This window comes from Malaclemys terrapin, chromosome 18 (genome assembly GCF_027887155.1).
Source record: "Malaclemys terrapin pileata isolate rMalTer1 chromosome 18, rMalTer1.hap1, whole genome shotgun sequence".
Taxonomy (NCBI): domain Eukaryota; kingdom Metazoa; phylum Chordata; order Testudines; family Emydidae; genus Malaclemys; species Malaclemys terrapin.
This window is the reverse complement of record NC_071522.1, coordinates 5303446-5330880: the sequence shown is the minus strand read 5'-3', so window position 1 is coordinate 5330880 and position 27435 is coordinate 5303446. Positions and strand designations below refer to the sequence as shown.

Genomic DNA, 27435 nt, shown 5'->3' with positions numbered 1-27435 from the left:
GGACACTGTGTACATTGTACTAACCCAATAGCAGCTTCCCCGTCCAAACATCAGAGTTAGCCCTAGCCCTTGTGCAGCCCTACACGAAAAGAAACATGTGAGGTACCAACTAGTACCCTTCGTAAGAACAGCCATACTGGGTCAGACCAAAGGTCCATCTAGCCCAGTATCCTGTCTTCCAACAGTGGCCAATGCCAGGTGCCCAGAGGGAATGAACAGAACAGGTCATTGATGGACCTATCCTCCATTACCTTATATAGTTATTTTTTAAATCCTGTTATAGTCTTGGCCTTCACAACATCCTCTGGCAAGGAGTTCCACAGGTTGACTGTGTTGTGTGAAAAAATACTTTGTTTTAAACCTGCTGCCTATTCATTTCATTTGGTGACCCCTAGTTCTTGTGTTATGAGAAGGAGTAAATAACACTTCCTTATTTACTTTATCCACACCAGTCATGATTTTATAGACCTCCATCATATCCCCACAAGCTGAAAAGTCCCAATCTTATTAATCAATCCTCATATGGAAGCCAGTCCATACCCCTAATAATTTTTGTTGCCCTTTTCTGAACCTTTTCCAATTCCAATATACGTTTTATTAAGATGGGGTAACCACATCTACACGCAGTATTCAAGATGTAGGCATACCATAGGTTTATATAGAGGCAATATGATATTTTCTGTCTTATTATCTATCCCTTTCTTAATGATTCCTAACATTGTTTGCTTTTTTGACTACCACTGCATATTGAGCGGATGTTTTCAGAGAACTATTCACAATGACTCCAAGATCTCTTTCTTGAGTGGTAATAGCTAATTTAGGCCGCATCATTTTATATGTATAGTTAGGATTATGTTTTCCAATGTGCATTACTTTGTATTTATCAACACTGAATTTCATCTACCATTTTATTGGCCAGTCATCCAGTTTTGTGAGATCCTTGTGTAGCTCTTCGCAGTCTGCTTGGGACTTAATTATCTTGAGTAGTTTTGTAGTATCTGAAAATTTTTCCACCTCATTGTTTACCCCTTTTTCTAGATCATTTATGAATATGTTGAATAGGACTGGTCCCAGTACAGACCTCTAAAGGACACCACTATTTACCATTTACACATAGAAAAAAGTGGTTGTGAATTATCATCTCCTGCAAACTCCTCAGACTACGGCAATCCCACTTCAACACTTTGTGAGGTCACCTGTCCTCTGGCAACACCCCTCCACTCCCAAATATGAATGTCAGCAAAAGGTGGTTGTGGAAGAAATAATTCCTACTGAAAGAGTGAGCTAGTCACCACAACAAGGAAAGTTGATTGCTATTAACTATACTGTACGTTGGGGGCAGGTGAGGGATCTGGGTAAATGCTATGAGCAGAGGTCTACACTACGGGCTAGATTCACAAAGGTACTTATGCATTGGAATACTACCTCTTAGGGGTCCTGCTGCCTAGTGGAATTCAGTCCTGAGTTAGGCACACAGGCTCTCCTTGTATTGTGTGGAAAGAATTAGACACCTAAGAAAGTGAGTCCCAGAAGCCAGCAAGCTGAGCAAGGAGCCGCCTACACTAGCCAGAAGTGAAATGCAGAGGAAGGGGGTGGAGCTTAGGCCAAGATCCTCAAAGCTATGTAGGCACTTAACTCCCATTGATCTAGGTCTTAGGCACCTTACTGAGGGGCTGAAGGAAGGTGCCTCCCTCTGCTTGGGATTCTCAGCCATGAATCCTCTTCTGGAGATAAAAACCAACAAGGAGTCCAGTGGCACCTTGAAGACTAACAGATTTATTTGGGCATAAGCTTTCGTGGGTAAAAAAACTCACTTCAGATGCATCTGAAGTGAGTTTTTTTACCCACGAAAGCTTATGCCCAAATAAATCTGTTAGTCTTTAAGGTGCCACTGGACTCCTTGTTGTTTTTGTGGATACAGACTAATACAGCTACCCCCTGATACTTCTGGTGATAGGGGCTTGAGCCAGGTCATCCTTTTTTCATTAAAATCTAATAGCTAGGTGGTTAGGACACTTGCCTGGGAGGTAGGAGACCGAGATTCAAATCCCCATTCTACCCAAGGTAGAGCAGGAACTTGAACTTGCATGTCCCAGATCCTGGAGAATGCCCTAACTGCCAGACTATTAGGTATTATGGAATAAGACTCTTTGAATCTCTATGCTTAAAGTTGTTCCACTTTGTATAAATAATTAAATACCTATTGGTCCAGAAAAAGAGACTGATACTGTAACCCAGTGGCCAAGCCCCACCAGGGATATGGAAGACTTGAGTTCAAAGCCCTGTGCCTAAGCAGGTAGAGTAGGGATTCAAACGTACCTATGCCACATCCCAGGTGAGTGCCCTAACAGGCTTTTGGGTATTCCCTGAACACCCACACACCACCTGCCTCTTGTGCAGAACCCAACCCTATAGGTGTACTCTGAGCATGCCTATGGGTTTGGGACCTGCTGCCAAGATAGGTAGGGGAACAACCAGTTTTAGAATCCCACTTTGTGGCCACAGGGTCTTTAGCTTGTGCTAGGCTCCAAGCAACTAGTTAGTTGTGGAGTGGCGTCAGGACTCAGGCAGCTTTATACCTGCCCACCAGAGACTTTGGTACCTAGGTGGTTAGACAGCAGTTGCACAGTGGTTTTAAGAATCTAAGTGGTGCCTAAACGTTGGACTTCAATACCTTCATTAACCTGGCCCTATGGGACTGCATAGGTGGTACAAGCCTACCTTAAATGTAAACATTAAAAGAAAATTGTTACATGCTCTCTCAGGGAACCAGACCATTATACTTGGAAGAGACAGCCTCAATTACATCTTCGGCGTTTTCTGTCTATGAACCTATGAGACAGAATGAAGAGAGGGAGAAAAAGAAACTTTCACAAGAAAAAAAAAGTGTCCACATTGTCCAGTTCAGGGATAGCCACAGTGCGTCACACAGATCACACATAGCCCTCCAACACTTCTCATGGGACCTGTTCCCCACATTGTAATTCTGCACAAAATAAATGTCCAGATTTTCTCTTCTCCACAGCAGCTATGATACAGTAACAGTTAGACAGGCCAGCACCAGCTTCCATTTGACTTTTGCTCTGCTCACCTCCTGCAATGTCTTTAGATTAAAAAAGTCCTTATTTAAAAAACAAAACCAAAAAACCCATAGAAGAAAGTCCTATGAGGGGCACTCTTCCTCTATGGCATTTTTCTTTTCTACTTCAGGCAGGATGGGGCTGCTATTCTAGCTTCTCCAGACCTTTTAATGACATTAGCTTGCCTGACAGGAATCTGAAGATGTGTCTCCATAAGCCGATCTCAACCCCTGTAGGGCATACATGTTTTCTAGCCCATTTTCTTTATAAATCAAGTGTCTCCTCCTTGTCATTGCATGAGAGCACAAACCAACAATTTCGAATGTGTTTCAGTAGCTTAGTCAATAAATTGCATCCCTATCCTCAAGCTGCTAAGGATGGCAGAGCCCAATCAATATTTTTCCTTCTCAGAGAGAGATTTCGCCAACAAGTTCACCAATGTGTGCTCTATCCAGATTTCCTTCCTTGATAAATCAGTGGTTTGAGCATTGGCCTGCTAAACCTAGGGTTGTGAGTTCAATCCTTGAAGGGGCCACTTTGGGATCTGGGGCAAAATCAGTACTTGGTCCTGCTAGTGAAGGCAGGGGGCTGGACTCGATGACCTTTCAAGGTCCCTTCCAGTTCTAAGAGATAGGATATCTCCATTAATTTACAGTTCTGACCATCTTCTGCTTTCCACTTTGGATTAGGAAACAAACCTGTTGCACTTTATGGAATATAAAGTTTTAGTGTACAGTGCATGGATTAGCAGTTCCTCATAACAAGCAGGAAAAAGGGCAAAATACAATCTTTGACCATATAGCAAATCATCCTTCATCTCTTTCCTTCACCAAAATACATGTGCCAGGATCTTTTTTTAAAATTATAGAAAGCTATACAAAAATGAAAAGTATTCCTACAGTTCCAGGGCTCGTCAGAGGGATTTTTAATAAAATGTTACTGCTTTATACAGTAGCAATAATTAAAGTGATTTCAAACTTTACCCTATAGTAACTTTAAAAAAATAAGAAAATAAGTCCTCTTGTAACCTAACCCCATAAAAACATAAGATATGTTGAGTTAAAACTGTTAGAGCTTCTTTAACCAATGCACTACAGTACATATGGTCCTTTATCAGAGGATCTTACATACCATATGTACTGCTGTAGCTAAACAGATAGAGTAAATTAAAGAGGGTAAGTTAAGGACACCACGGCAAACTTAATTCATATTTTCCTTATGCTGTGGGCTTATGTTGCAGTGATACTTTCTTGTATAGTTTGATCTTAAATTCACAGTTTCAAGCCTGTTTGCCAGAACTGCAGCACAATTTAATAGATTAAAAAGACTTAACAAGCAAGAGAGGAGGCTCATTATTACCCCGTGTTCAGTTAGAAAGATAAAAAATGAAATATAGTATAGCTCCTCAGTAACTATTTTTTAAGCAGACACTTCTGCCATAACAAGAAACCAGTTGGTTCCTATTTGTTTAGGACTTTTTGCCTGCAAAATCTGGGATACTGAGGTCATATTTCAAATTTAAAAAAAAAAAAGGATGCTTCATTGCTACTAAGAAAGTCAAAAGGAAATCTCTGCATAACTATATGTCAGGAGGGACATGGGCTCTGAGTAGGAGTGTGTGTTATACCTACAAATGTCCGACTCAGTACATGGTACAGACATCATTTGAACGGACACTGCAAGTGCATTAACATTCAAACAATATGATACTGGGTTGCAGGCCCCTTCAAAAGCAAGGAAGAACATATACAATTAGTGAGGAACAGCGTGCTAGTTGCTAAAAAGCACACGCTGAAGTAAAGACTGTGAAAGAACAGAAAGCTCTTCCATTTGAATACACTAAAACACAACAAAGCAAGAGCCTTACACGTACTACTACTTACACTGATCTCACCCAAGAACATTTTGATTCACTCATCCTGGTAGGAACTTGTAAGGCATTCATTTTGCCGCTACCTCTGCATTTGATATACACAAAGGGAATTAGAGAAGTGGTGGGCAGCACTGAATTTCACATTGTTAAGGGCAATAGGACTGCAGCTGACAATCTGCAGGCATTAGTGCTTGCTCCTGTTATTACTATTAATATCAATACTATAGCCTTAGCTAAACCTCTTACAATCCAGCGAGTTAACACTGTTCTTTGCAGAGCAGCATAGGGAGTACTCTGTAGGCTCTACAGCTTGTAAGCTCCTTGCTGAAGGGATCATGCTTCCTTCTCTGTTTGGAAAGCACAGCAGTCATGACGGGCCCTGCCAGAAATACAGAATTTAAATATTGATCACAAATTGCAGTAGCGTGTATACTAGACACGCTGCTTTTTATGCAAGACAGTGTTTTCCTGCAGTGTCATCCAAATTAGTAGCCTGCAGGCTTTTGAGACCTTACTTCCTAATGTTAGTCTAGAGGCCTAAAAATACTACACAACTCACATGTAAGCATTAAATTTTCACAAACTGCATTAAGTCTTCCCCTACTGAATACAGCACCAGGGACGCCTCCTTGGTCTAAGGCTTTGCCTGCTGCACTGTTCCTATAGGGTCACTGTCTTGTAACTGCGTGGTGCTGAATTGACACGAATAGAAATACATGTGAGAGGAGCTAAGCAGCTGCATCTCCCATTAAAGGGAGCTGGAGATGTAGGTGCTCAGTACCACTCGGTGAAGCCAACAGGAGTTTTGCTGTTGATTTCGGAGTAGAATGGAGACTCTTTGTGAAGCAGCAGCCTGGGTTTCATGTAAGCTCTTTGGGACAGGGGCTGTCTTTTTGTTCTGTGGCAGTACAGCACCTAGAAGACTAGAATACAATAATGAAAATGTCTCAACCAAGTAGCAAAGAGGGTGGGCAGAAGTGAGCACAGCTAGACACTACCTACAAATGAAAGCCACAAGAAGCATGAGCTCAGAGGTAGGAATGTTACACTATCATTTTTGGAGTTGATTACCTGCAATAGGGTTTTATACAAAGTTCATTATTTAACTGAGAATCAAATATAAGCTCAGCTCCTGTAACAGAGGAAGATATGGTCCCTTCCTTCTGGTGCTTACTATTTAAATTATTTCACCTTAAAGATACATTATAGGATTAACGTAAGAGGAGGAAGCCATCTGTTTTGTGAAAACTTGTCCATCACATTTTTTTCACCGTCTATAAAAAGACAGCTGCTAGTGACATTCACTCAGTCCTGACCTCAGGCAGTGCAGTTTGGTCATATTATGAATTGGTACATAAAGGTGGCAGCCAAATGCATGTGATTTATGCATTCATCTCCATATCTAACCAATCTGCATGTATTTTCAAATTACTGTTTTGATTTTTAGTCCAGTCCCAAAGTGCTCTTGAAGAAAGGGGGCATCCACACACACAATAGCTTTCTTCTTTAAGCAACTTTAATATCAGCAGGGAAACATTACACCCCTTCCTAATGCCCTACACCAAGCCTAAACACAGACTGATGACAAATATTAGAAAGTAGACAAACATCTGGAAGAGGAGCATCTTTCCACAGTTACCCTTGATTCCAGAATGTAGACACCTTTTTTACCCCATAAATGCTTCTCAAAAACCATCATCATTTAAAAAAACATTCTAACATTAAATCAGACAGCTCTGAGGAGGCGGTGGCCTGTTGGTGGATTGTGGGATGTAACCATCTGGAAAGGAGAAATGGACAGACTGCTGTTTCTTTGCCAACTAGATGATAGCAATGTGGGGCAACTTCCCTATGACAAACAGGCCGTGCCTTGATGGCAAGAACGCAAACATCCATTTACCCAAAAAAAAAAAAAAAAAAAAAAAAAAAAAATCATCCCAAGGAGACATTTTAATGCCAAAGCAATCACTGTGTGTGGTACAGCTAAATACAGAGTAAGTAATGATCCTGCATGAGGCAGAACATAGGTAAATGACATAAGCCTTTCTAATTTGGATTCTTATTATCCCATCGTTAAAAGAGCACATGAAGTAGTATACAATTTAAAAATGGTCATTGTACATCATTTAGTAAAACGATCACACAGGTCCTATAAGCCAACAATTTACAGAAGGAAATAAAACAAATACATATCTTTTTAAAAACGCAACACTGGACAGTTATACTCATTTCAAAAGGTTTTCAAGAAAATGTGATTAAAAATTGCATTGACACAATGCCCATTTTTATAGGCCAACTCCAATTCCAACTGAGTGACATAGAACAGACTGTAAATACTGCTTCTTCAGCCACATTTGCGGTGAATAAGTTACTGCCTAAGACACATGGCAATTAAAGTTCAGCTCATTAACCTTTCCTCACTGTCACAAAAACAGCAAGGAGTATCAGGCTGTGCCCCCAAGCAGATCGACTCCACGTGAACTGGCAGCTTCCTTCAGTTCTCACTTTTTTTTTTTTTTTTTGACTTATACTGCAAGCTTATCAACAAGCAATTGCACTGAGTGCTTTTGCTAGAGTACTCATCACTGTACTAGCCCATCTCCTTCAGCGTGGCATTTATACACTGTGCCCTTTGCTGTTTTCTCTGCAGGTAACGCACTCGGGCATCCTGTATTGATTTATCATCATTCCTTTTCTCCATCTTCTTTGCAGAGTCATCTTTTAGTTTTTCTACAGAAAAACAAAACATTACAATTCTGTGTCATAAATGCCACTTCCACCCCCTGACTTCACACTCATAGGGCCAGCTGATCAACTAAAACCAACAGAAGCTCAAATTTTTCAAGTGCTGCTCTCGGCCATGCCAATGGATGGTCCAATGATCTCCAGAAGAGACAAATGGCAAAGTAACTAGGACATCCTTTTTATGGAAAAACTAAAGTCTCAAAGACAAATATAGCGTATATCCAGCTACACTTAAGTTATAGAAAAATCATACCCTCAACCCTCTTGTCAATATCTGCATGTGCGATCACCCCTAGTATATATCTGGACCATGTTCATTTTACTATAACTGAGTCTTTAGGCCTCAAGTTCTATGCATTTGTTACTTTTCTATGCTACCTCTTCAATTCTGAAAAAAATACAAAATGCTTGGGGAAAATGCCTTTCTGGATTTTCTTGAAAGGAGAAGAAAAAAAATGGAGGTAGAGAAGTCCTGGAAGAGGAATCTATTAAAAATGCAAACTCTCTCCCGTTCCCACTGAGCTGTCTCAGATCATGGCAGTGGACGAATTCACCTGCCTGATTGTATTGGCGAAACATGAGTTATTTGTCATAACATTAAATGATTTTGATTTATATTTTCATTTTTTTTTTTTTTTTTTACAAGTATCAGAGGGGTAGCCGTGTTAGTCTGGATCTGTAAAAAGCAACAAAGAGTCCTGTGGCACCTTACAGACTAACAGACGTATTGGAGCATAAGCTTTCGTGGGTGAATACCCACTTCGTCAGATGAATGCCAAATCTGACAAAGTGGGTATTCACCCACGAAAGCTTATGCTCCAATACATCTGTTAGTCTATAAGCTGCCACAGGACACTGTCTTTAATTGTGTTAAAAAAAAAAAAAAAAAAACCTCTTAATTAAGGGAAGTACTGATGGTAAAACATGCTATCTTGAAGGCTGAAGTTCCCTATTTATCCACAGGTCAGGTACAGTACAGGCAACGACAGTTCACGATTCCCTCACAATGCCCTGCCAGTGTCTCTCAAATCTGTGTTTGGAAAGGGCAGCTCTGGGGCTTCTCTACTGAAACCGCTGACGAAAGAATTCAGAGAATATCAAGCTGCTGAATCAGTTAATATGCACTAGTTTAATTAAAACAGACCATTATTTTTAGATCAGGTGTTAAACTTTGCTGGATGTTATTTTGCTGACAATGAATTTGTGATGATCTCCCCCCTCACCACACCCCTTTTTCTTTATAGCTCTTGGAATTTCTCTCTGACAATATCAGGTTAGCAAATAGTTATACTCTCTACAGTAGGGGAAATACCCTTTCCAAACCTAAAGTAACTTGTGAAAATAAGTGTTCATGTTCAAAATGCTTTTCTTCCAGTTACAGGAGTGTGCACAGCTAACGTTACTGACAGAAGACAAAAGTCAAAAGAGGTGTGGCCAGGTTAACACGCGTGAAGTCACTAGCCTAGATGCTGCAATACTCAGCATGCATTATGCCATCTCTCTCATTCACAACCTCCTAACATGGCTAAAAGAGGCAGTAGTCAATTTCTGATTAAGGTTTATGGAAAGCTAAGACCAGTTTGCTCACCATACTGTCGTTTGAGGTCTTCCTTGTTTTTCCACTTGGTTATTTCCTCCTCAGTCACCTCTTCCCGTGCCACACTGCTCAGTTCATACACATCAATTTCATGCAACTTAGGCAACAAGTCTTTGACCCACTCATAGCGAATAGGACACACCATCCTCACATACATTTTAGATGTGACCAGGACATCATGGAAGATGATCCATTCAGGTTGAGGTTCCTGGTCATGGAGCTAAAGATAAAGTTATTCACATTTTTTCAGATTACTATCTTGGTTTTCTTTCAATAAGTGTGCTCTGCAGATTGACAGCAGAAAAAAACGTGGGTCCTAATTCAGATTCTTGCCACAAAATGGTTAACAGCTAAACCCTTTTGTCTTGCTCTCCTCCCCATTCCCTTTTGAGAAGTTATATTTAATCCTTCATGCCTTCCTCTGGCTTTTACTTTGGAATGCTGAAACATCCAATATTTAACCAGACTAATTCAGAACCTAGAGTTGCCTTCAGTAACATTCATCAATAATGGTTTTCGTTTCTAGAGCATCTTCCAGGAGAGGATCTCCAAGTACTTCAGACACATGAATCGATTAATCCTCTTATTAACCTACCTCACAGGCTTTTTATTATCTCCTTCTTGCAGATGGGAAAACTGAGGTATAGAAGTTAGTGACTTGCCCAAAGTTGCACAGAAAGTCGGTGAGAGCCAGAGCGAGAATTCAGATCTATTAACTTTTCCAGTTCTGGGTTATAGCCACTAGATCACATTGCCTTCACAAATCAAACATTTGTATGAATTTTGATTCTGTGTGATTCCCTAAGGAAAGATGTGGTAAAGTCTAGACACTATAGGTTAGTGTCTTACAGTATGGAGGCTGTGTGCAATATTTCACATGGCAAGAAGCTAGCTTCAATCTTACAACAGGAACAAGCAAGCCAAAGATCAGGGAAACAATTTGCATAGCCTGCTTTATTTTTCTATTTACCTGGAAAAAAAAAAAAAAAAAACACCCACACAACTATTAGCAGAAGTAAGTAACTTACTGCTGATGAAGGATGAAGATGGACTATGCTACCATGTCCGTCCATTGTGCAGAACGTCCTGCCTGCGGACCTAAAAGCATGGGGAATATTTTTATATCCAGTGACATATTTAGCTGTGCTTAGACACCAACACAGTCTAAAAAGAGCAGAAGCAGGATAGGAGAAAATGCTTTAACATAGAAAAAATAAACTTTCCAGAAATAAGTGTAAATACTAGATGAGGATTAAACCATCTCTTTATACACCATATTAACTCTCTTTTCAGTCCAAACTTGAGGCTGTGACAAATGTGATTTTAGGATTTCCATCTTGCTGACAGATGAGGATTCTGACATCCGCAGAGCCCTTTACAAATATTAGCTAGGCCTCCCAATGCCCCTGCAAGGTGGGTAATTAAGTATTATCCCCTCACATTTCACAGATATGGAGACTGAGATACCAAGAAGTTAAATAATTTGTCCAAAATAACAATGAGAGTCAGTGGCAGAGCTGGCCCTGGAAATTAAGACTCGTGGCTCCCAGTCCTGCACTCAGACAGCTCCTCTCCTGCTGTAACAAGTGAAGTTGACCCTTTTAAGAAACTGTGGTACAGTCTTGCGACTATTTGTTTTGATTTATAAGCACATACTAACAAATGTGGCAAATCTTTTCCATCCAATTCCCCAAACTCCACTCCTTACCTTCGGGCGACATTGGTGAAGTACCCCGTGCACAGACATCTTCTGAGTATCTCATTTTTGGAGCCATCAAAACGCTCTCTTGGGAAGTCTGACAGCTGCATAAAGAGCAGCACAAAATGGATTAGTGTCTTTGTTAAAGGAAAATTGGTCACACCTTTCCCCCTCAGGAGCTTAAACCTTGTGTTTCACACTTCATAGTCAGCTATTTTCTATGACCTTCCTTTTGTCCGTTGCTACCATTACACCACATATTTAGAGATAGGTTTTTATTAGTACACACCTCACTGTAGCCTAAAAAGATTAGTTTAGATTAGGACAAAGATGGCAGCCATCTAGTGAAGACTCCATACTGCAGTACACATCTAACATAGGCACTTGTGCAAAGACAAATGCCATTAATTTACATTAGAAGGAAGTTTGTTCACCTGTTTAAGCTTACTGGTTATTTCCTGAAGTTGTGCTTCCACACTAAAAGCAGATTTTAAAGCTCTGAAGTGGACCCAGTGTTTTTGGCACCAAGCTGCAGGAGACTTGCTAGGAATAGAGATACCGGTGTTATAACGAGGTCTTTTGTAAGTGGAAGGCAGCAAGTTGCTGCTATTTTTTATTATGGTCGTACAAAGAAGACAACAAACATTCATGTAAATTCAGACAGCAGATTCCTTGTACTGTACATATATTACAGTATGCAAAAATCATCTGGGTATGAGCACATGTACATATAGATGGGCTTTAGAGAAGAAATGTACAATAGAGCTCCCAGTAGATATCTTCTGTGCATTGAATAAACACCTATGTACCTTGATTTGCACTGTTCAAAGATGTTTAAAAGGGTTGCAAAATCATTGCATCCTCCTGCCTCTAATGACAGTTTCTGGTGGCGGAGTTCCGCTTCCTTTTGTTTCTGAAGATCACCTGAGGAAACACTAAGTTATATTTCACTTTAACAAATTCAATTTTCATTTGTCACTCCTACCTTAGTTTTCTATACTCTCTCTAAAGTGCAGCTGAAAGTCTTGGCTCTTTATTTAGATTATTTTAAGACTCATTTCTTTCCCACTCACCCCCCGGCCTCAGTTTTGTCTCTCCCACTTCTGAGAACATGAAGCTGCTATTAAAGCTGGATTAAAACTGTCAGCCAGCACTAGAGATGTAGCTTTGATGCAAGTGCTAAACTCTTTCCTTGGGAAAGGTTAGTGGGTATTGTTCTCTCTCATGATCAATTCTGAGTGGTCATGTAGAATGACGACATGAAAATATACAGAAGCAACAGAGTTTAAAGAGTTTCTAGAAACTGAGTGGAAGATTTGATCTGAGCAGCAGGACCTCACATTTCAGATGAGACAGAAAAAACAGGGCCTGCTGCTGCTACTTGTGGGCAGTTTCATTTATCCTGTTGAACTAACTTATGTCACGAAGTCCAGATAACATAGCAATGGCTAGATCAGGGGTAGGAAATCTATGGCACGTGTGCCAAAGGTGGCACACGAGCTGATTTTCAGTGGCACTCACACTGCCCGGGTCCTGGCCACCGGTCTGGGGGGGCCCTGCATTTTAATTTAATTTTAAATGAAGCTTCTTAAACATTTTAAAAACCTTATTTACTTTACATACATACAATAGTTTAGTTATATATTAAAGACTTATGGAAAGAGACCTTCTAAAAACGTTAAAATGTATGACTGGCACGCAAAATCTTAAATTCGTGTGAATAAATGAAGACTCGGCACACCACTTCTGAAAGGTTGCCGACCCCTGGGATAGATAGAAGAAATCAATAGTTTGGCATAAAACTCAAGCCATGAGTCTACAGAAACCTTCATGTAATTGCAAAGAATGTGCCATGTCAAAGAAATAGCATCTCAGAATTTTGACCTCAAATTTTGATCTCAAAAGGATTCCCTCCGCCCCAAGTAAAGACAGATATGGGCTGCTTTAAGCCAATGCAGTATGCTGCTGCACTTCCCCAGGCCACGACCACACATACATTTAGGTATTTAATTTCATACACATGCGGCTCCACTGAAGTCAACAAAAGTACTCATGCACTTAGCTTTAGCACATGAGTAAGAGTTTGCAGGATGTGAGCCTATTCCATGATCCCTTGTCTCCAGATTGACAGGTAAACTGTTTAACGGGGACTGGAGTCCCTGCACTAGTTTGTTAGCTGGCTGAAAAGGAAATGTGAACAAGCTGCAAAAGGAGCCAGAGGGAGAATGGGAAAGCAAAATCAAGGAGTGCGAGGAACTGCAGCGTACCATCCAACAGCAAAAATCTTCTGATAGCTCACTTACAACTGAACTGCCTTTTGCCGCTGTATCAGCAAAAACGAGTTAATACATTACAGAGATAACCAGACACTGACAATGAACATGAGCAGAAAGGACAAAGTTCTCCCCAAGACTTTGCTACACACACTTTTTTAAAAAGCGAGTGAGCTCAGTGCTAGTGAAAGGTTCTGACCTGAAAGCCCAGCAGAATTAAATCTGTTTAGTCGCAGAATTGGCATAGGACCAGCAGCAGCAGTTCATGCTCCCTCAACACTGACTAATAATCCTGCCCCAGAGGGATCATTTCTAGGGTGAGTTCATTCTTTTAATCTAGTCAGCTCTTGGTCTCTCACTGCAGACTGACCAAAAGTGGATCCAGGTAGCATCTGATGAGGTGTTATTTTTTGTTACAATACTAGATCTGAGCTGCCAATTGCAATGGCATCTTTTAAACAGTGACACTCCCCACGCTGCTACAGACAGTGTTTATGAAATACACTGGCTTAGAATGTGCAGCCATGTCTCCCTCTAGTGACTGGGCTAGTTGAATACAAGCTTGCTCCTTACTGATAGTTCATGGAGTCGTTCTTTTAGCTCAAGTGAGAGGAGCTTGTGTTTTTTTTGCCAGAGATTCCCAGATGATTCCCACTGATGACTGAAGTGTGTGTATGTAATGAGCTGTGGCTTCACATAACTAATGACATTAGAAATGGGAAACCAGTGAAGAAGTGAAAGACAAAATGAATAGGACATTAAGGACAAGTTCTCCAGACTGAGAACTGTGTGTTGACCAACCACCTCCTGACACTCTGCTCAGGGTACAATTCATAACCTAAGATGACCTGCTTCTGGAGAACGGGGCTTCTTACCAGGTCGTATAAAGACATTTTCGACAGACAACATCGCAGCTATGGGAAGCAATAGATCTTCGCAGTCGAGAGAAGCTGCCTTTATGACAGCACAGGTCAGGTTTGGAGGGAGAGGAAATTGCACCAAAAACTCTCCCAGTCTTGTCACGTGGCCTCTCCTTATTGGGAGGAAAAGATTCAAACATCAGATTGAACAGACTAAATCTGTAAGGCCAGAACGTAGGTACAAGACCCAAGTAGCCAGGACATCTCCAACAGAGCCTTCATTGGCTTTTATATAAAGACACACTCCCCAGAGGCCCAGGAGAGAGAGGCCTTGCAAATCCAGACAGCAGATGATCCTCTAGCCAAAACTCTCCCTCAGATTGCTCACGTCCTGTCCCATCTGCACTGTTAGTGGGGGTTTTGAGTGCATCAGGAGTGCAGGATTAGTGTGAAGAATTCTTAGAAGATTAGGATAAGATGTGTGTGCTTCTCTCAAATATTATATTGGTCCCAATTACTGTTATGTCTGAGTATCTCACACACTTTAGCATATTTAGCCTCGCAACAGCCCTGTGAGGTGATATTTGCCCCATTTTACAAATGGGGAATGGAAGCACAAAAGGGCTAAGTGACTTGCCCAAGATCACACAGGGAAATCTGGGGCAGAGCAAGGAACTGAATCCGGGTCTCCTGAGTCCCAGGTTAGTGCCCCAACCAGTGGCCCATCCTTCCTCTTGGATCAGAACATTCTTTTCAGACTGAAAAATATTTAAGTTCATGGGAAAACTAATATATGGGTTCTACTGCTGAGGAAAGCAATCTACCTTATGTTGCAACGCATTAACAACAGTACAAAATTAAGTCACAAATTTTTTTTTGTAAGTACTGAGGTTAAAAAGATAAAGTTGGTTTCTGCCCTCTTTACCTGTCAATAGCATCACACTGGTAAAGTTGCTTAAGAGCCTCTAAAATATGCCTCTCTTCGGGGTGGTCCAAATAGGGGAACCTACAAACAGAAAGGCAGAATAAATTCCACTGCTTGGGCTCAAGGTAGTTCGCTAAAGCTGTAAGTGTTTTATATTGCAATACTCCTGGAATCCTTCAATCCAGGTCAACAACCAAGGGAAAGTGTGTTTGCACGTGTATGTATAATAGTTACACATTTCTATTTAATGAGGGAAACAGCTTCCATATCCCAAAAGAGCTCTGTTTGCACACACAAATATATCTATATTTACGCACACAAACATCAACAATGTTCCTTTAAAACACTAACAAAGATTACTGTTATTTCAGGAGCTAGTTTTGACAGATCCCCAAAGAGATGTAAAGCCTAAGACACAGCCTAACGCTGGGAGAATGACAGAAGAGTTGATGTTGTCCCATTTGCCCTGATACCTAATCCTGTTCTTGGTACCAATAGGACATAGTGTGTTCTCTTTCTGGTGCCAACACTCTATAACATGCATTGCCAAGACTCAGAGGGAGATTACAATTCCCTCCCCCATGGGTTACCTTATGACATCATGTACAGCAAGGCACTTCAAGGTCAAGATCACAGTTGTAAGACTAGTTCTCTTAATCTCTGGGATCATGTGATCAGGCATACACTGATCCCAGAATTCCTTGCTGTACACCCTGTAGCATTTTCCAGATGATGTCCTGCCAGCTCGGCCTGCTCGTTGCATTGCTTCACTCCTCCAAAAATAAGCAAAGAAAAATAATACTGTGCTTGTCATCAAAGTAGCAAAGCACCCTATAATTATGATCAATGATAGCAATTTGTCTCTCTCTAGATGAAGGATTTAATATATTGTACAGGAACCCTGCTATGCAAAATGTACAGCATAAAGAAATAATACTGGGCAAAACTTCCTGAACTTCTTTGAATTAGTTGTGTTCAATGTTGGAAAGATGGTGTAAATCATTTTCAGATTACAGATAATACATGGCGAGTTCTTCCTCACTGCTCATGATTAAAATTAAAGTACCATGCTCTACTAAAACGATTTACTATCCCTGATGTTTTCTAAATATTGACCTAATAGAGCTGCAAATGAAAGCTAAATGTGCTGCAGTGCCTCCAAGATCTCTCTGCTCTTCTTTATACGGGGAAAATTGCAGTCACACAGTACATTCAAAGCAACTTTCAAAGGCAATCTGAGAACTCCTCTCAAACCAGAATGTAAATTACCTTTCTTCTAACTTACTTTGAAATAGGAACCACCTCCAGTATGTCCAAGCCAACCCTGGGGTTATGATTTAACTGCTTCACAAATCCACTATCAACGACATACCTGAAAAAAAAATTAAAAATATCATAAAATACAGGACGAGGGACCTAGATCAGGCAGTGGCTTAGGTTCCTTATCCTCAGTCAACAGTAACATGTCAAATGGAACCCGGTCGGTCTGCAAATGTGGAAGAAGATAGTTGCACTCTGCTGGCCAATTACTGAACTACAATGGGATGGACAGTGAGGAAATTCCTCATGTAGGGCTTGTCTACACAGAAATTACACTGATTTAGTGCAATCAAAGTACTGGGTTTGGTTTCAAAATCAGATAAACTGATATTAAGAACTCTTTAAGTCTACTTAAGAGTGCCAGAGCAAAGGGGATACGTCATTTATTAAACTGACTAAAACATATTTCTGGCCTACATAAAGAGAAGAGTCACTTACTGCAAAAGGGCATGTAATTACTCAGCAGGATCAGAACAACAGAAACAGAAGGGGGGAGGGATTGGATGAGGTTTTTTCAATTCTAATGCAGCATTGAGTCATTCCCTTGGTTACAGCTTTTACCAAGGATAGGAAATAGTTACCTGATTCCATCAACAGTCAGAGATGTTGCAGCAACGTTTGTGGATACGACACATTTTCTAATGCCTGGAGGAGGTGGCAAAAATATTCTTCTCTGCTGATCTAAAGAGAAAGAGTCCGTCAAGTAATCTTTTACGTCAGGATGCACAAAAGTCAAATTCCATCTCTAGAAAAGGACAAGATTACCCACTAAAGACAGAAAATGAATGGAGGTCTTTGGGTTGAAACTAAAAGGTGAGCCAGGAGATGAATTTCAAAACAAGAACTGCTTTACAATCCTCTTTAATATACTTGTTGGGAACAACATCACCTCTTCTCTATTGTTAGTTCCTTAAGAAAGTCTCTAGCTTAAGTGCTTTTAAGTGCAGCCCTTTTCGATAGCTCTTGTGCAAGAGAAATACAGACGTAGGGAACCAAGCAAAATGCCAGCTCTAAATGGAATGTTTAAGGAGGATTTAAAGCATGTTAAGAAACAATCTGAGGTCTAAGAAACCAAAGCAACTGGAGATCAATAGAATAAGTTTCCCATCAAAATTAATTAAAACCTCAATATACCTTACTGCAGGTTAAGATTACCCAAACAATCCATCTTATAACACATTTCCCTCGGTCTTATTTAGGAGATTTTCAAAGGCACAGATGGGAGTTGGGCATCTAACTTTCCTTTATGCCTTTGAAAATCTCACTCTAAAGTCATAGGTTTATACTTAGACAGCAAGCTCTTTGGGGCATGGCCCATCTTTTTGTTGTGTGTTATATACTGCCAAGTACAATGGGGCTCCCAGACACTTCACAATAATAAAATAATGATGGCTTTCAAGCACTATCCTGGTACCTTTGGTATTGTAAAAATAAATAACTCCTCTCATTCAACCCTCAGTCCATCCTTTTGGGGGGGAACAAGGTCATAACCCTCCCTACATGTCATCAACCAATATACTCCCCACGAAGGTTTCTAGGCTCTAAAATTGTTGACCTACTCTTCTCATGTACATTTATTCTGCCTTTCGGCATTCTACACATTGCACCCACACAATTAATACCACATTCAAGATCATCTGAAGTGAAAACATCTGTTTTTATAAAAGTCATGAAGCCTTCGTTTTTGAACCCTTCAAAATTAGGCAGCAACACTGCAGACTTAGTTCAGTAACTTACACCTTCTATCTAGGGTAACACCATATTCTTTTTATCTTCTCTTGTATGTATAATCTTATTGCCACATATCTTATTGGCAACACTTTAATCTTAAAAAAAAAAAAAAAAAAAAGTAACTTTTGATTAATTGGAGCAACATAACTAAGTAATTAAGTCAAATCCCTACCAAACATGTTTTAATTGAAAATGGGTATCATCGCCCCATAACAGACACTATCCACAAATTCTATGTGAAGCTTTTGAAATGATACTTTATTTTAAAAGCAAACACTGGACTGAAAAGGAGAAAGACTTCCTAGCACTCAACACCCCATTAGCCAGTTACAGAGTAGAGTTAATGAGCTTTAACAATAATTCCATCCAGTCCTCAGGTGGAAGGACAGTAGCTATAACAGGAATCCTTAGGGCAAGTATGACGATCTACTCATAGCTAGGGAATCCTCCGGCTTCTAGTTATGGCACAAGAATTTTCTCTGCTGGGAGCAGAAGAATGCAATAGCTTTACAAGAAAAGTTATATGTGTTTTTAATACAGGAAAGACAACATGTCATTATGAAAAGATATTGACAGGATCTGACTAATGGATTTTTGCCAACTACCATTATGAACCAGCACACAGTACAATTCTTTTTTTGTTAGAGAAAATAATACCTTTTCCTATTGAGGCTGCAAGGGGAATTTCAGAGCGGCAGAATGTCATTATCAGTGCTGAAGTTTGGCCAGGACATCAGAGCCAGCAAATTCTTGTGAACACCACTCTGACATTTTTAATAACCACAAGTAGTCAGAACTTTGGGGTTTGGTACAAACTGAAAGACTGAACTTCCAACAACACAGCATTCACTTTTTCTATGCTAGGACTGTCATTCAGGACTGATTTGGAGAGAAGAAGGGCACTGCCTTCTAAGCCAACACTTCCAGCAGCATATGGATTTTAATTCATGGTCCCCAAGCAAGAACTGACCAGGCCAGATTATGATTAGCTTGTGACAATACTGCTTTATTAGTCTCTGAAACAGGTAAGCAAATGGCTGTGATGTTTCCACTCAAAATAAAAGTATCTGACCAAGATGTCACATATAACAATTAACTGCAGCTAAGATCTGCATGAACTAAACATAACATTATGTTTAATTCAGTAAGCCTTACCTGTTGGCATTGACCCATACAACGGTAAGATAAGCAAACCTTCAACAGAACAATCTTGCACATCATAGCGGTAATCAATAGATTCCGCTTTCTGGAAAAGTAAGTCGCACGTTCTTTCTATCTCAGATTGTCCTAAAGCAAAATACAGAAGTACTTAAAATATAAACTATGTAGTGAGGACTTTACCTTGTTAGCTTGCAACAGCTCTACACAATCTGGTCTTTTACACATACTATGGAGATGCCAGTACAACGGCAAGGGTAAAGGAAAATTAACTGGTCATTTGCAGTCTTTTCAAACTTGGTTTTATGCTTAGGGTTTTCCTGTGCAACAGTGATGGTTTAGATATGTATTTTGTATCAGGTTTTATTAATTATTTCAGCAACCTGAATTATAAATTAACTGAGTTTTTGCCAGGGGGATTATTTAAGGAGCTTCTCTTTTCTGGAAGACAGCAGGGAACACTTATACCGTACAAATATACAATGCATTGCTTCATTCTTCTACATGAACACAGAAAAACCAACCTGGAGTTTATCTTCTCTCCCACATTGGAAAGAGTTGATCAACATGATTATTTTGTTTGTTTAAAGCCCCTATGAAATCAGGGCGAGGTTCTGGTGCGCAAGGAATATAAGAACAGGTCCTTCAAAGAAAAGTGACACACCAGTCATTTTCTTTCCTCTTCTCACATCCCATAAAACAAGATTCCATACTCCTGCTTCCTACTAAGGCGAGCTGTGTAACTTTCTGTATAGAATCTTTCTTTTCTAAAGGGCAGAAGAGCGGATGTAGAACTAGATGTGGTTTATTTTCAACTTTTTGTCCTAGTCTTTACTATCTAACATCACCTCTCTCAAGGGACTATATCCTGCCCTGGTAGGGGGCAGGACTCAGATCTTGCTGTTCTGTACTTCTATAACCACTAGTGACTAATGCCATCACACAATCGAAATCCTGAAAGACTCTTGGTTGGGTTTATAAAGGAGTAGGGAGTAGTTAGGGCATCTTTCTCCTGACACATTAGGACAGAAACATCAGGAATAGAGGCAATGTTAGAGGTATACAATGACCACTGTTGGAAAAGCTATCCAAACAGCTTTAGGGTAGGATTTTTGGAAGTGCCTACGTGACTTAGAAACAAAGTTCTGTTGACTTTCAATGGGACTTGTGGACCTAAGCCACTTAGGCCCTTTTGAAAATCCCACCCACAATCTTTAAAATCATTACATGTTTGCCACAGCCACTTTCTCTACATTTGCCTTCCATGCCCTAGTTCAGTTGTGAACTGCTGCAGTGATGCACCTAGACACAGCTCTAATGCTGCCAGTGCCCATTGTTCTAGGATGATCTGGGCATTCAGCAGCAAGATAATTCTTTCTGTTGGCAATGCCACCATTTGGCACAGGATAGAGTTTTTCAAGTAAAAAGGAATTCTCACCAGTTAGAAAAACCAAGATGTCTCCTGCTGACTCATTCAAGTGGATATCCAGGGTCACTTTTACAGCCTGAAACAAGAGCACTAACAGGATTATCTACTGGAATTAGAGCTTTAATCGTCACTAGTTGTAACTGACAGTGTAAATCAACTCCCTCCTCCCCCTTTCCACCACAAAAATTAGGAAGCTTGAGAAACCAGCCTTGCATGAAGTATTTAATACTTCATGCAGAGATGAGCTCCAATGCTCGGAGAGCTCATTATCATACAGCTAACAGAGAGAACATGGCAAACAGGCAAAGGAAAATAAGCAATACCTCTGTAACATAGGCAGAGCTTTCTGCATCCTTTGGGCCAAGCAGGCTGCAGAATATCTCCTTGACGGGATAATTCCTTCCTGGAATGTCCACCACTGCGCAGCCTCCGAAGAACTCTGAGAGCTTGTCTACCTCCAGGGTGGCTGACATCACCACCACCTTCAGGGCTTTTCTTCTCTTGGGAGGCTTCTTTTGTTGGAACAGTTTCTTCAGCAAGCCAAATAAAATGTCCTGAAAGAAAGAGTCACCTTAGCTTCACAACTCAACTCTTCTGAGTACAAATGCCCACTGAAATACAGAGCCACTGGTAAATAGGACAAAATTAAGCAGTGTGCTTTGGGGGCACAAGTGCTTTAAAAGGTTTTTTCCTTCTTGTAAATATTCTGGTTGCTCTCTAAAGCTTAGCAACAAAATGCTTAGTAGGCTTAAAGAAACCCAAGTTTTTTCCACAGCTCTGGAACAGCAAGCTGAATCAACACAGCTAAAATACCTTGTTTCTCATTCCTAATTCTCCCTCAGCTGCAAAAAGGAAACTGTTTTTAAAGCAGTGCCAACGTTTTGTTAGTACTAGTTCCCCCACAGAAAAATGGCCCTTCCTGGTGGTTGTGCTGCACTCAGAGGTGGTCTCTCTTTCCTCAGTTATTATGCAAAAAATCAAAAAATAGAAAATAACTGAAATCAGATCCATAGGCTAACTGTCAGAAGAGTGTAACCCTTTCCCCCCCTCACACTCCCATCTCAGGAGAGACTTGTAAAGTGTAAATGTGTTTTGGTTTAATCCCTTTGACTTAATGCCAAAGTTTAATAGAACACTGGGACTTGCAAAAAATATAACTATGTTCTATTACTGTAACACCCAGCCAGAAGGCCCTGGGGATTGTGCAACAGCCAAAGGAAGGAATAAGTAGATCACAACAGTGGAGAAAGTGACCCAAACTGAACAGGCAAACAGAAGCACTACAACCTCACATAGACAAACTGTAAACCTCAAGGCATTCCAAGAGAAGAAAAAGCCTACACTACGTGGACCTTCTCTATCTGGATGGTGCAGATAAGGGGGAAAACATGTTTAATTATTAGAAGAGTAGGCAAGAAGTCAGGACCCCTGGGTTCTAGTCTAACCCCTGACACCAATTCACTGTAGGAGATTCTAGATAAATCACTTAACTGTTCTATGGATCAGTTAAAACCTTTCAATTGCTCCTGAAAAATGGTGATAAGTCACACAGGAAGGTCATGAGCTTTAGTTAGCACGTAAAGCACTTTGAGATCATTAAATGAAAGATGCTATCAAGGGGCAGAGTAGTTCAGTTATAAGAGACTAAAAAGATGATAAACAGAATTAACACCTCCAGGAACCTAAGGACCATCACAAACTCACCACTTTCCACGCCGAGGTGTGTTTCTTTGACCTGGCCTTCTCTCTCAAATACATAGCAACATGTACTTTCATTAAAAAAAAAAAAACAAAAAAAAAAAACACACACCTAACCAACCAACGAAAACAAGACACTCCAGTGCAAACACTTCTCCCCTTGGAGAAGGAATGGGAGAACAAATTCATGACAGATGTTAGTCACATCATTTCACACACTAAGGGAATGAGTGCAGCACAAGAACCTATAGAGAACAGAATTGCAAGTTTCTTTTTAGTTATACTGAATTGTGTGTGTAAAATAAAGCAACACTCACTGTGCTTAAGCTCCGCTCATGGGCTTCATCCAGTATAATGACACTGTATTTGGTAAGATGGAGGTCTGCCAGTACCTGTCTCAGTAAGCAGCCATCTGTCATATACTTGATTGCAGTACCCTGAATAGTTTAACCATCCATTCAGTTATTGCCCTGGATATGGATTTCATTACATACAGTCACATATCAGGAGCGACTACGGACTGAAGTTGATCATTTAGACTTATCAAGATTCAGTGAGAGACTTTGCATGCTATAATTAACGTGCTAAGCCACAGCTACAAAAGACATTTGCTAGGTTTTCTGAAATACTTTACAAATACACAAAATCCATTATTTAAAACATTTCTTAAGTGCTATATTTCTAATCTGTGCAATTCTTTTCTTCTTTTCTAAATTGAGGGATCTCAGCATCACCTCCTAATGACAATCCAATAATTCTAATTACAAAATCACAGTCAAATATTCACCTACCATGCACATTCAGACTGTTTAAAAAACAACCTTCTTGATGAGAATTTGTGGATTCTGTGGCAATGCTTCAGTTGTTATATGCTATGAAAACACGTACAGCATATAAAATTGATTTGAGCCACATTTCAGACCGCTAAAATAGCATCTCCACCAGAGATTCACAACAATGCACATACAGAATGCAATTCAAACAGACTTCCTGGATGGCAGAAAGCAATTTTAGATTTAAACTAATCCACAAAACAGAGCATGATGAGCATCCAAACTCTGAAGCAAGCACCTTTATGTAATGTGCATGTAGCTCAAGGACAACCTCACTGAAAGGAATGACACACAGCTTTATTTTACATAGGTCATATTGACAATTTGCCAGGAACTCAAGGGCTGCACCTGATTTGTATTAAATGGAACCACTTGCAGTCACCTCTTTTAATATGGAGATGTGCCACACAGAGACAACAGGGCCCAGAATGCAATGATTTATCTTGCTCCATTGAGAGATTATTTTTTAAAAACAACGTTAATAAAGAATCTTCAACTCGTACCTCAAAGGTGCAGTCATCAAAGCGAACCTGATATCCCACTATGCTTCCCAGTGAAGAGTTCATCTCCTCAGCCACTCTCTGAGCCACAGACATGGTAGCTACTCTGCGTGGCTGAGTCACACCAATCACTCCATGCTTTGCAAAGCCTACAAAAGGCAAGGAAATTGCTTCATCAATGAATTACCTTTGTGGTATGTTAACTGTTGCTAATATATTTTTAAAGGCTTCACTGACTGATTTCACTGACTAATATCTCCCCCACCTCTCACAAACCAGTGAAGTCCAACACAGATTATCTTTGCTCTAAGATTTAAAATATATATTTCTCTGATCTATTTTGCTAACAATTTTTGGAGAGGGGTGTGACTAGCATTTGTGGGTCTCCTGGAAAAAGGAGGAGGGAAGAAACATGAAAATTACTTAATTTTTAAAGAGTATATTAAGAGTATTGTCTAACTGAACGGTTTTACACTTCTCCAGTAGCATCTTAAGGAGAAAATAAATAGTTACCTTCTTCAAATAGATACTTAGGGAGCTGGGTAGTTTTGCCACTCCCTGTCTCCCCAGTCACAATAAGAAATGAATTGTCTCTCACAGCCTCAACTAGTTTCTTCCTGTATCTGTGAATAGGGAGGGCTCTAAAGTCTGAGTTTCCTTTGTCTTTTTCCTTTCGGCAACTGCCTTTTCTTTCCATTCAGGCGACAATTTGAGTGCTCTCCTGTGGTGCACAGATAGATGAATACACCTCCCAAAGTAACAAATATCAAACATGCATGTAATTATATCACAGTATACAGTAAATGTTCTATATTTCACATTAGCATTACACAGGAAAAACAGGTCCTCTCTCAGACTAATCCTAATAAGATGAAATTCAGGAGCTAGCAGAAGGTGGAGTCAGCTCAGGCTATTTTCCAGACAGCTTCCCAACAGCAGAATTCAACCCCGCTAAAGCACAAACCTGGGAGCCTCACCGGAGAGAGAGCACAACTCTTCAGTTAGGATGGCTAGTGCAAATACTGAACTCCACAATAATATGTTTGTGGGGATGAAATGGCCCCTGCCCAAAACCTAGCAGTGTACTGGAGAACACTGCTACACTTTTACACTGTGTATCTGTACCCCACCATCCCATATTCCCCATTAACCGGGGGGCGGAGCGGGGGAGGCAGGGAGGTGCCATTTCACTCATCCCCAAAACACAGACAGTAACCAGGGAAAGAAGAGAGCTGGGCAGGATCCATGACACCCCCTCCAGCCCCAGTAACTAGGGAGGGGAAGGAGTTGGGGCAGGAGCCATGACACCCCCCAGTAACCAGTGGAGGGAAGGGAGGGGACCGGACCGGAACTGTGACACCCCCACACACCCGTAACCAGGGAAGGGAGGGGGCCGGGCCGGAGCCTTGACACCCCCACACACCAGTAACCAGGGAAGGGAGGGGCCGGGCAGGAACCGTGACACACCCGTAACCAGGGAAGGGAGGGGGCCGGGCTGGAGCCATGACACCCCCACACACCAGTAACAAGGGAAGGGAGGGGGCCGGGCCGGAGCCATGACACACACAACACCAACTCCTCCGGGGAGGGAAGGGGGCGAACAGAAACCATTACACACACCCCCGTCAAAGCCCCAGTAACGCGGGGCCCCGTTACTCCCCACAAGGCCCACAGTAGGGATAGGACCACCCGACGCCGCCGTATCCATGAGGAGTGGGGGGCCCCCCCCACACCCCAGTAGGCGGAGTTTCCCCTACCCTGCCACAGGTACCTGTCACGTGACTCCAGCCGGCCTCTCCTCCCTACTCGGAAGTTGGAACCCGGCGCGCTCTGATGACGTTTCGTGTTTGCTTGGGGGCGCTGCAGCCGCCGGGGAGACGGGACAGGGTCGGGGAACTTGTAACCCCGCCCCCTCCTACCCAGGCCACGCCCCTCCCGTCCATCCTCATCGCCTAGCCCCGCCCCTCCCTCTGCACTGGTCTCTACATAGCCCCTGCGCCCTGCTAAGGGTCTGCTCAGTGCCCCAGTCCTGCCAGCTCTGCCCTGGGCCCCGTTCTTCCCCCGCTAGTGTCGCCACTCCCTACAAGCTGGGGGACACGGGCCCTGCCCCGAGGGGCCCCGCCGCCCCAGGGGCTCTGCTCTCTCACAGCCCAGTGGGGCGGCTTCGGCCCAGGACTCCCCGTGGGCCCTGTGTGAACCCCACAGCTCGCCCTGGCAGTATGGTAGGGTTACCATACGTCCGGATTTTCCCGGACATGTCCGGCTTTTGGGGGCTCAAATCCCCGTCCGGGGGGAAATCCCCAAAAGCTGGGCATGTCCGGGAAAATCGGGAGGCTCGGCCGGGGCCTCTTTGTGCGGGGCCGGGGGCATGGTGCCGGGCCGGGCCCGCGGGGCTGGGAGCCAGCCCGCGGGGCTGGGAGCCGGGCCGGGGTCGGGGAGCCGGGCCCGCGGGGCTGGGAGCCGGGAGCCGCCGGCCCGCGGGGCTGGGAGCCGCCGGCCCGCGGGGCTGGGAGCCGGCCCGCGGGGCTGGGAGCCGGGAGCCGGCCCGCGGGGCTGGGAGCCGGGCCGGGGTCGGGGAGCCGGGCCGGGGGGCTGGGAGCCGGGAGCCGGCCCGCGGGGCTGGGAGCCGGGCCGGGGTTGGGGAGCCGGGAGCCAGGCCGGGGTCGGGGAGCCGGGAGCCGGGAGCTGGCCCGCGGGACTGGGAGCCGGGGTCGGGGAGCCGCCGGCCCGCGGGGCTGGGAGCCGGCCCGCGGCGCTGGAAGCCGGAAGCCCGCCCACGGTCGGGGAGCCGGGCCGGGGTCGGGGAGCTGGGAGCCGGCCCGCGGGGCTGGGAGCCGGGCTGGGGTCGGGGAGCCGGGAGCCGGCCCGCGGGGCTGGGAGCCGGGCCGGGGTCGGGGAGCTGGGAGCCGGCCCGCGGTCGGGGAGCTGGGAGCCGGGCCGGGGTCGGGGAGCCGGGAGCTGGCCCGCGGGGCTGGGAGCCGGGCCGGGGTCGGGGAGCTGGGAGCCGGCCCGCGGCGCTGGGAGCCGGGCCGGGGTCGGGGGGCTGGGAGCCGGGGGTGGTCGGCCAGGGCCCAAGCCGACCCAGGCTGGAGCCGCCGGGGGCCAGCCTGGGCCGCGCCTCCTCCCCCCCACACTCCCCCTTACCTGCTTCAGGCTTCAAGCAGGGGAGGGGGCGGAGTTGGGGCGGGGGCGTGGGCGGGGTTGGGGGCGGGGCCGGGGCCCCCGGGAGTGTCCTCCATTAGGAGGCACAAAATATGGTAACCCTACAGTATGGGGATAGGTGCCATAAAACATGGAGAGGGGCACTGGGGTGCACAGCGGCCCTTTGAGCCGCGAGGCTGCCCTATTAAATGTAAAAGCAGCAAAGAGTCCTGTGGCACCTTATAGACTAACAGACGTATAGGAGCATGAGCTTTCGTGGGTGAATACCCACTTCTTCGGATGCATGTAGTGGAAATTTCCAGGGGCAGGTATAAAAATGCAAGCAAGAGTGAGTAAGGCTAGAGATAACGAAGTTAGTTCAATCAGGGAGGATGAGGCCCTTTTCCTCCCTGATTGAACTAACTTCATTATCTCTATCTTTACTCACTCTTGCTTGCATATTTATACCTGCCCCTGGAAATTTTCACTACATGCATCCGAAGAAGTGGGTATTCACCCACGAAAGCTCATGCTCCTATACGTCTGTTAGTCTATAAGATGCCACAGGACCCT

The 27435-nt window shown here is 43.0% G+C and overlaps 1 protein-coding gene across 3 annotated transcripts; it reads right to left on the bottom strand.

Moving 5' to 3' along the window:
• Positions 1–6890: 6890 nt before the first annotated feature.
• On the bottom strand, positions 6891–25596 carry DHX40 (DEAH-box helicase 40). 3 transcript variants are annotated; one of them, XM_054008633.1, is made up of 18 exons: positions 25493–25596; positions 24235–24442; positions 23725–23870; positions 22706–22825; positions 21014–21244; positions 20700–20766; positions 19259–19390; positions 16954–17053; positions 16338–16424; positions 15643–15825; positions 15053–15133; positions 14143–14300; positions 11804–11918; positions 11429–11537; positions 11004–11098; positions 10324–10393; positions 9287–9515; positions 6891–7683 (listed from the first exon to the last, which is right to left on the bottom strand). In XM_054008633.1, exons 2-18 carry the CDS (start codon positions 24416–24418, stop codon positions 7544–7546), a joined length of 2247 nt encoding a protein of 748 aa, XP_053864608.1. In that variant the 5' UTR covers positions 24419–24442; positions 25493–25596; the 3' UTR covers positions 6891–7543. The 3 variants fall into 3 exon arrangements, with proteins under 3 accessions (XP_053864608.1, XP_053864607.1, XP_053864609.1); XM_054008632.1 differs by lacking the exon at positions 25493–25596 and adding an exon at positions 25342–25462; XM_054008634.1 differs by lacking the exons at positions 24235–24442; positions 25493–25596 and having other exon boundaries at positions 22706–22858; positions 23725–23812.
• Positions 25597–27435: the final 1839 nt, after the last annotated feature.

Bases quoted from the DNA above. Each gene is read 5' to 3' on its own strand.
- DHX40 (XM_054008633.1), bottom strand. From the start codon at position 24,418: ATGGAAAGAAAAGGCAGTTGCCGAAAGGAAAAAGACAAAGGAAACTCA. The intron at 19,391-20,699 runs GTGAGAATTCCT...ATTTTGCTTTAG, and splicing joins CATCTTGGTTTTTCTAACTG to GACAATCTGAGATAGAAAGA. The intron at 17,054-19,258 runs GTAAGGCTTACT...CTTTCTCTTTAG, and splicing joins GTATGGGTCAATGCCAACAG to ATCAGCAGAGAAGAATATTT.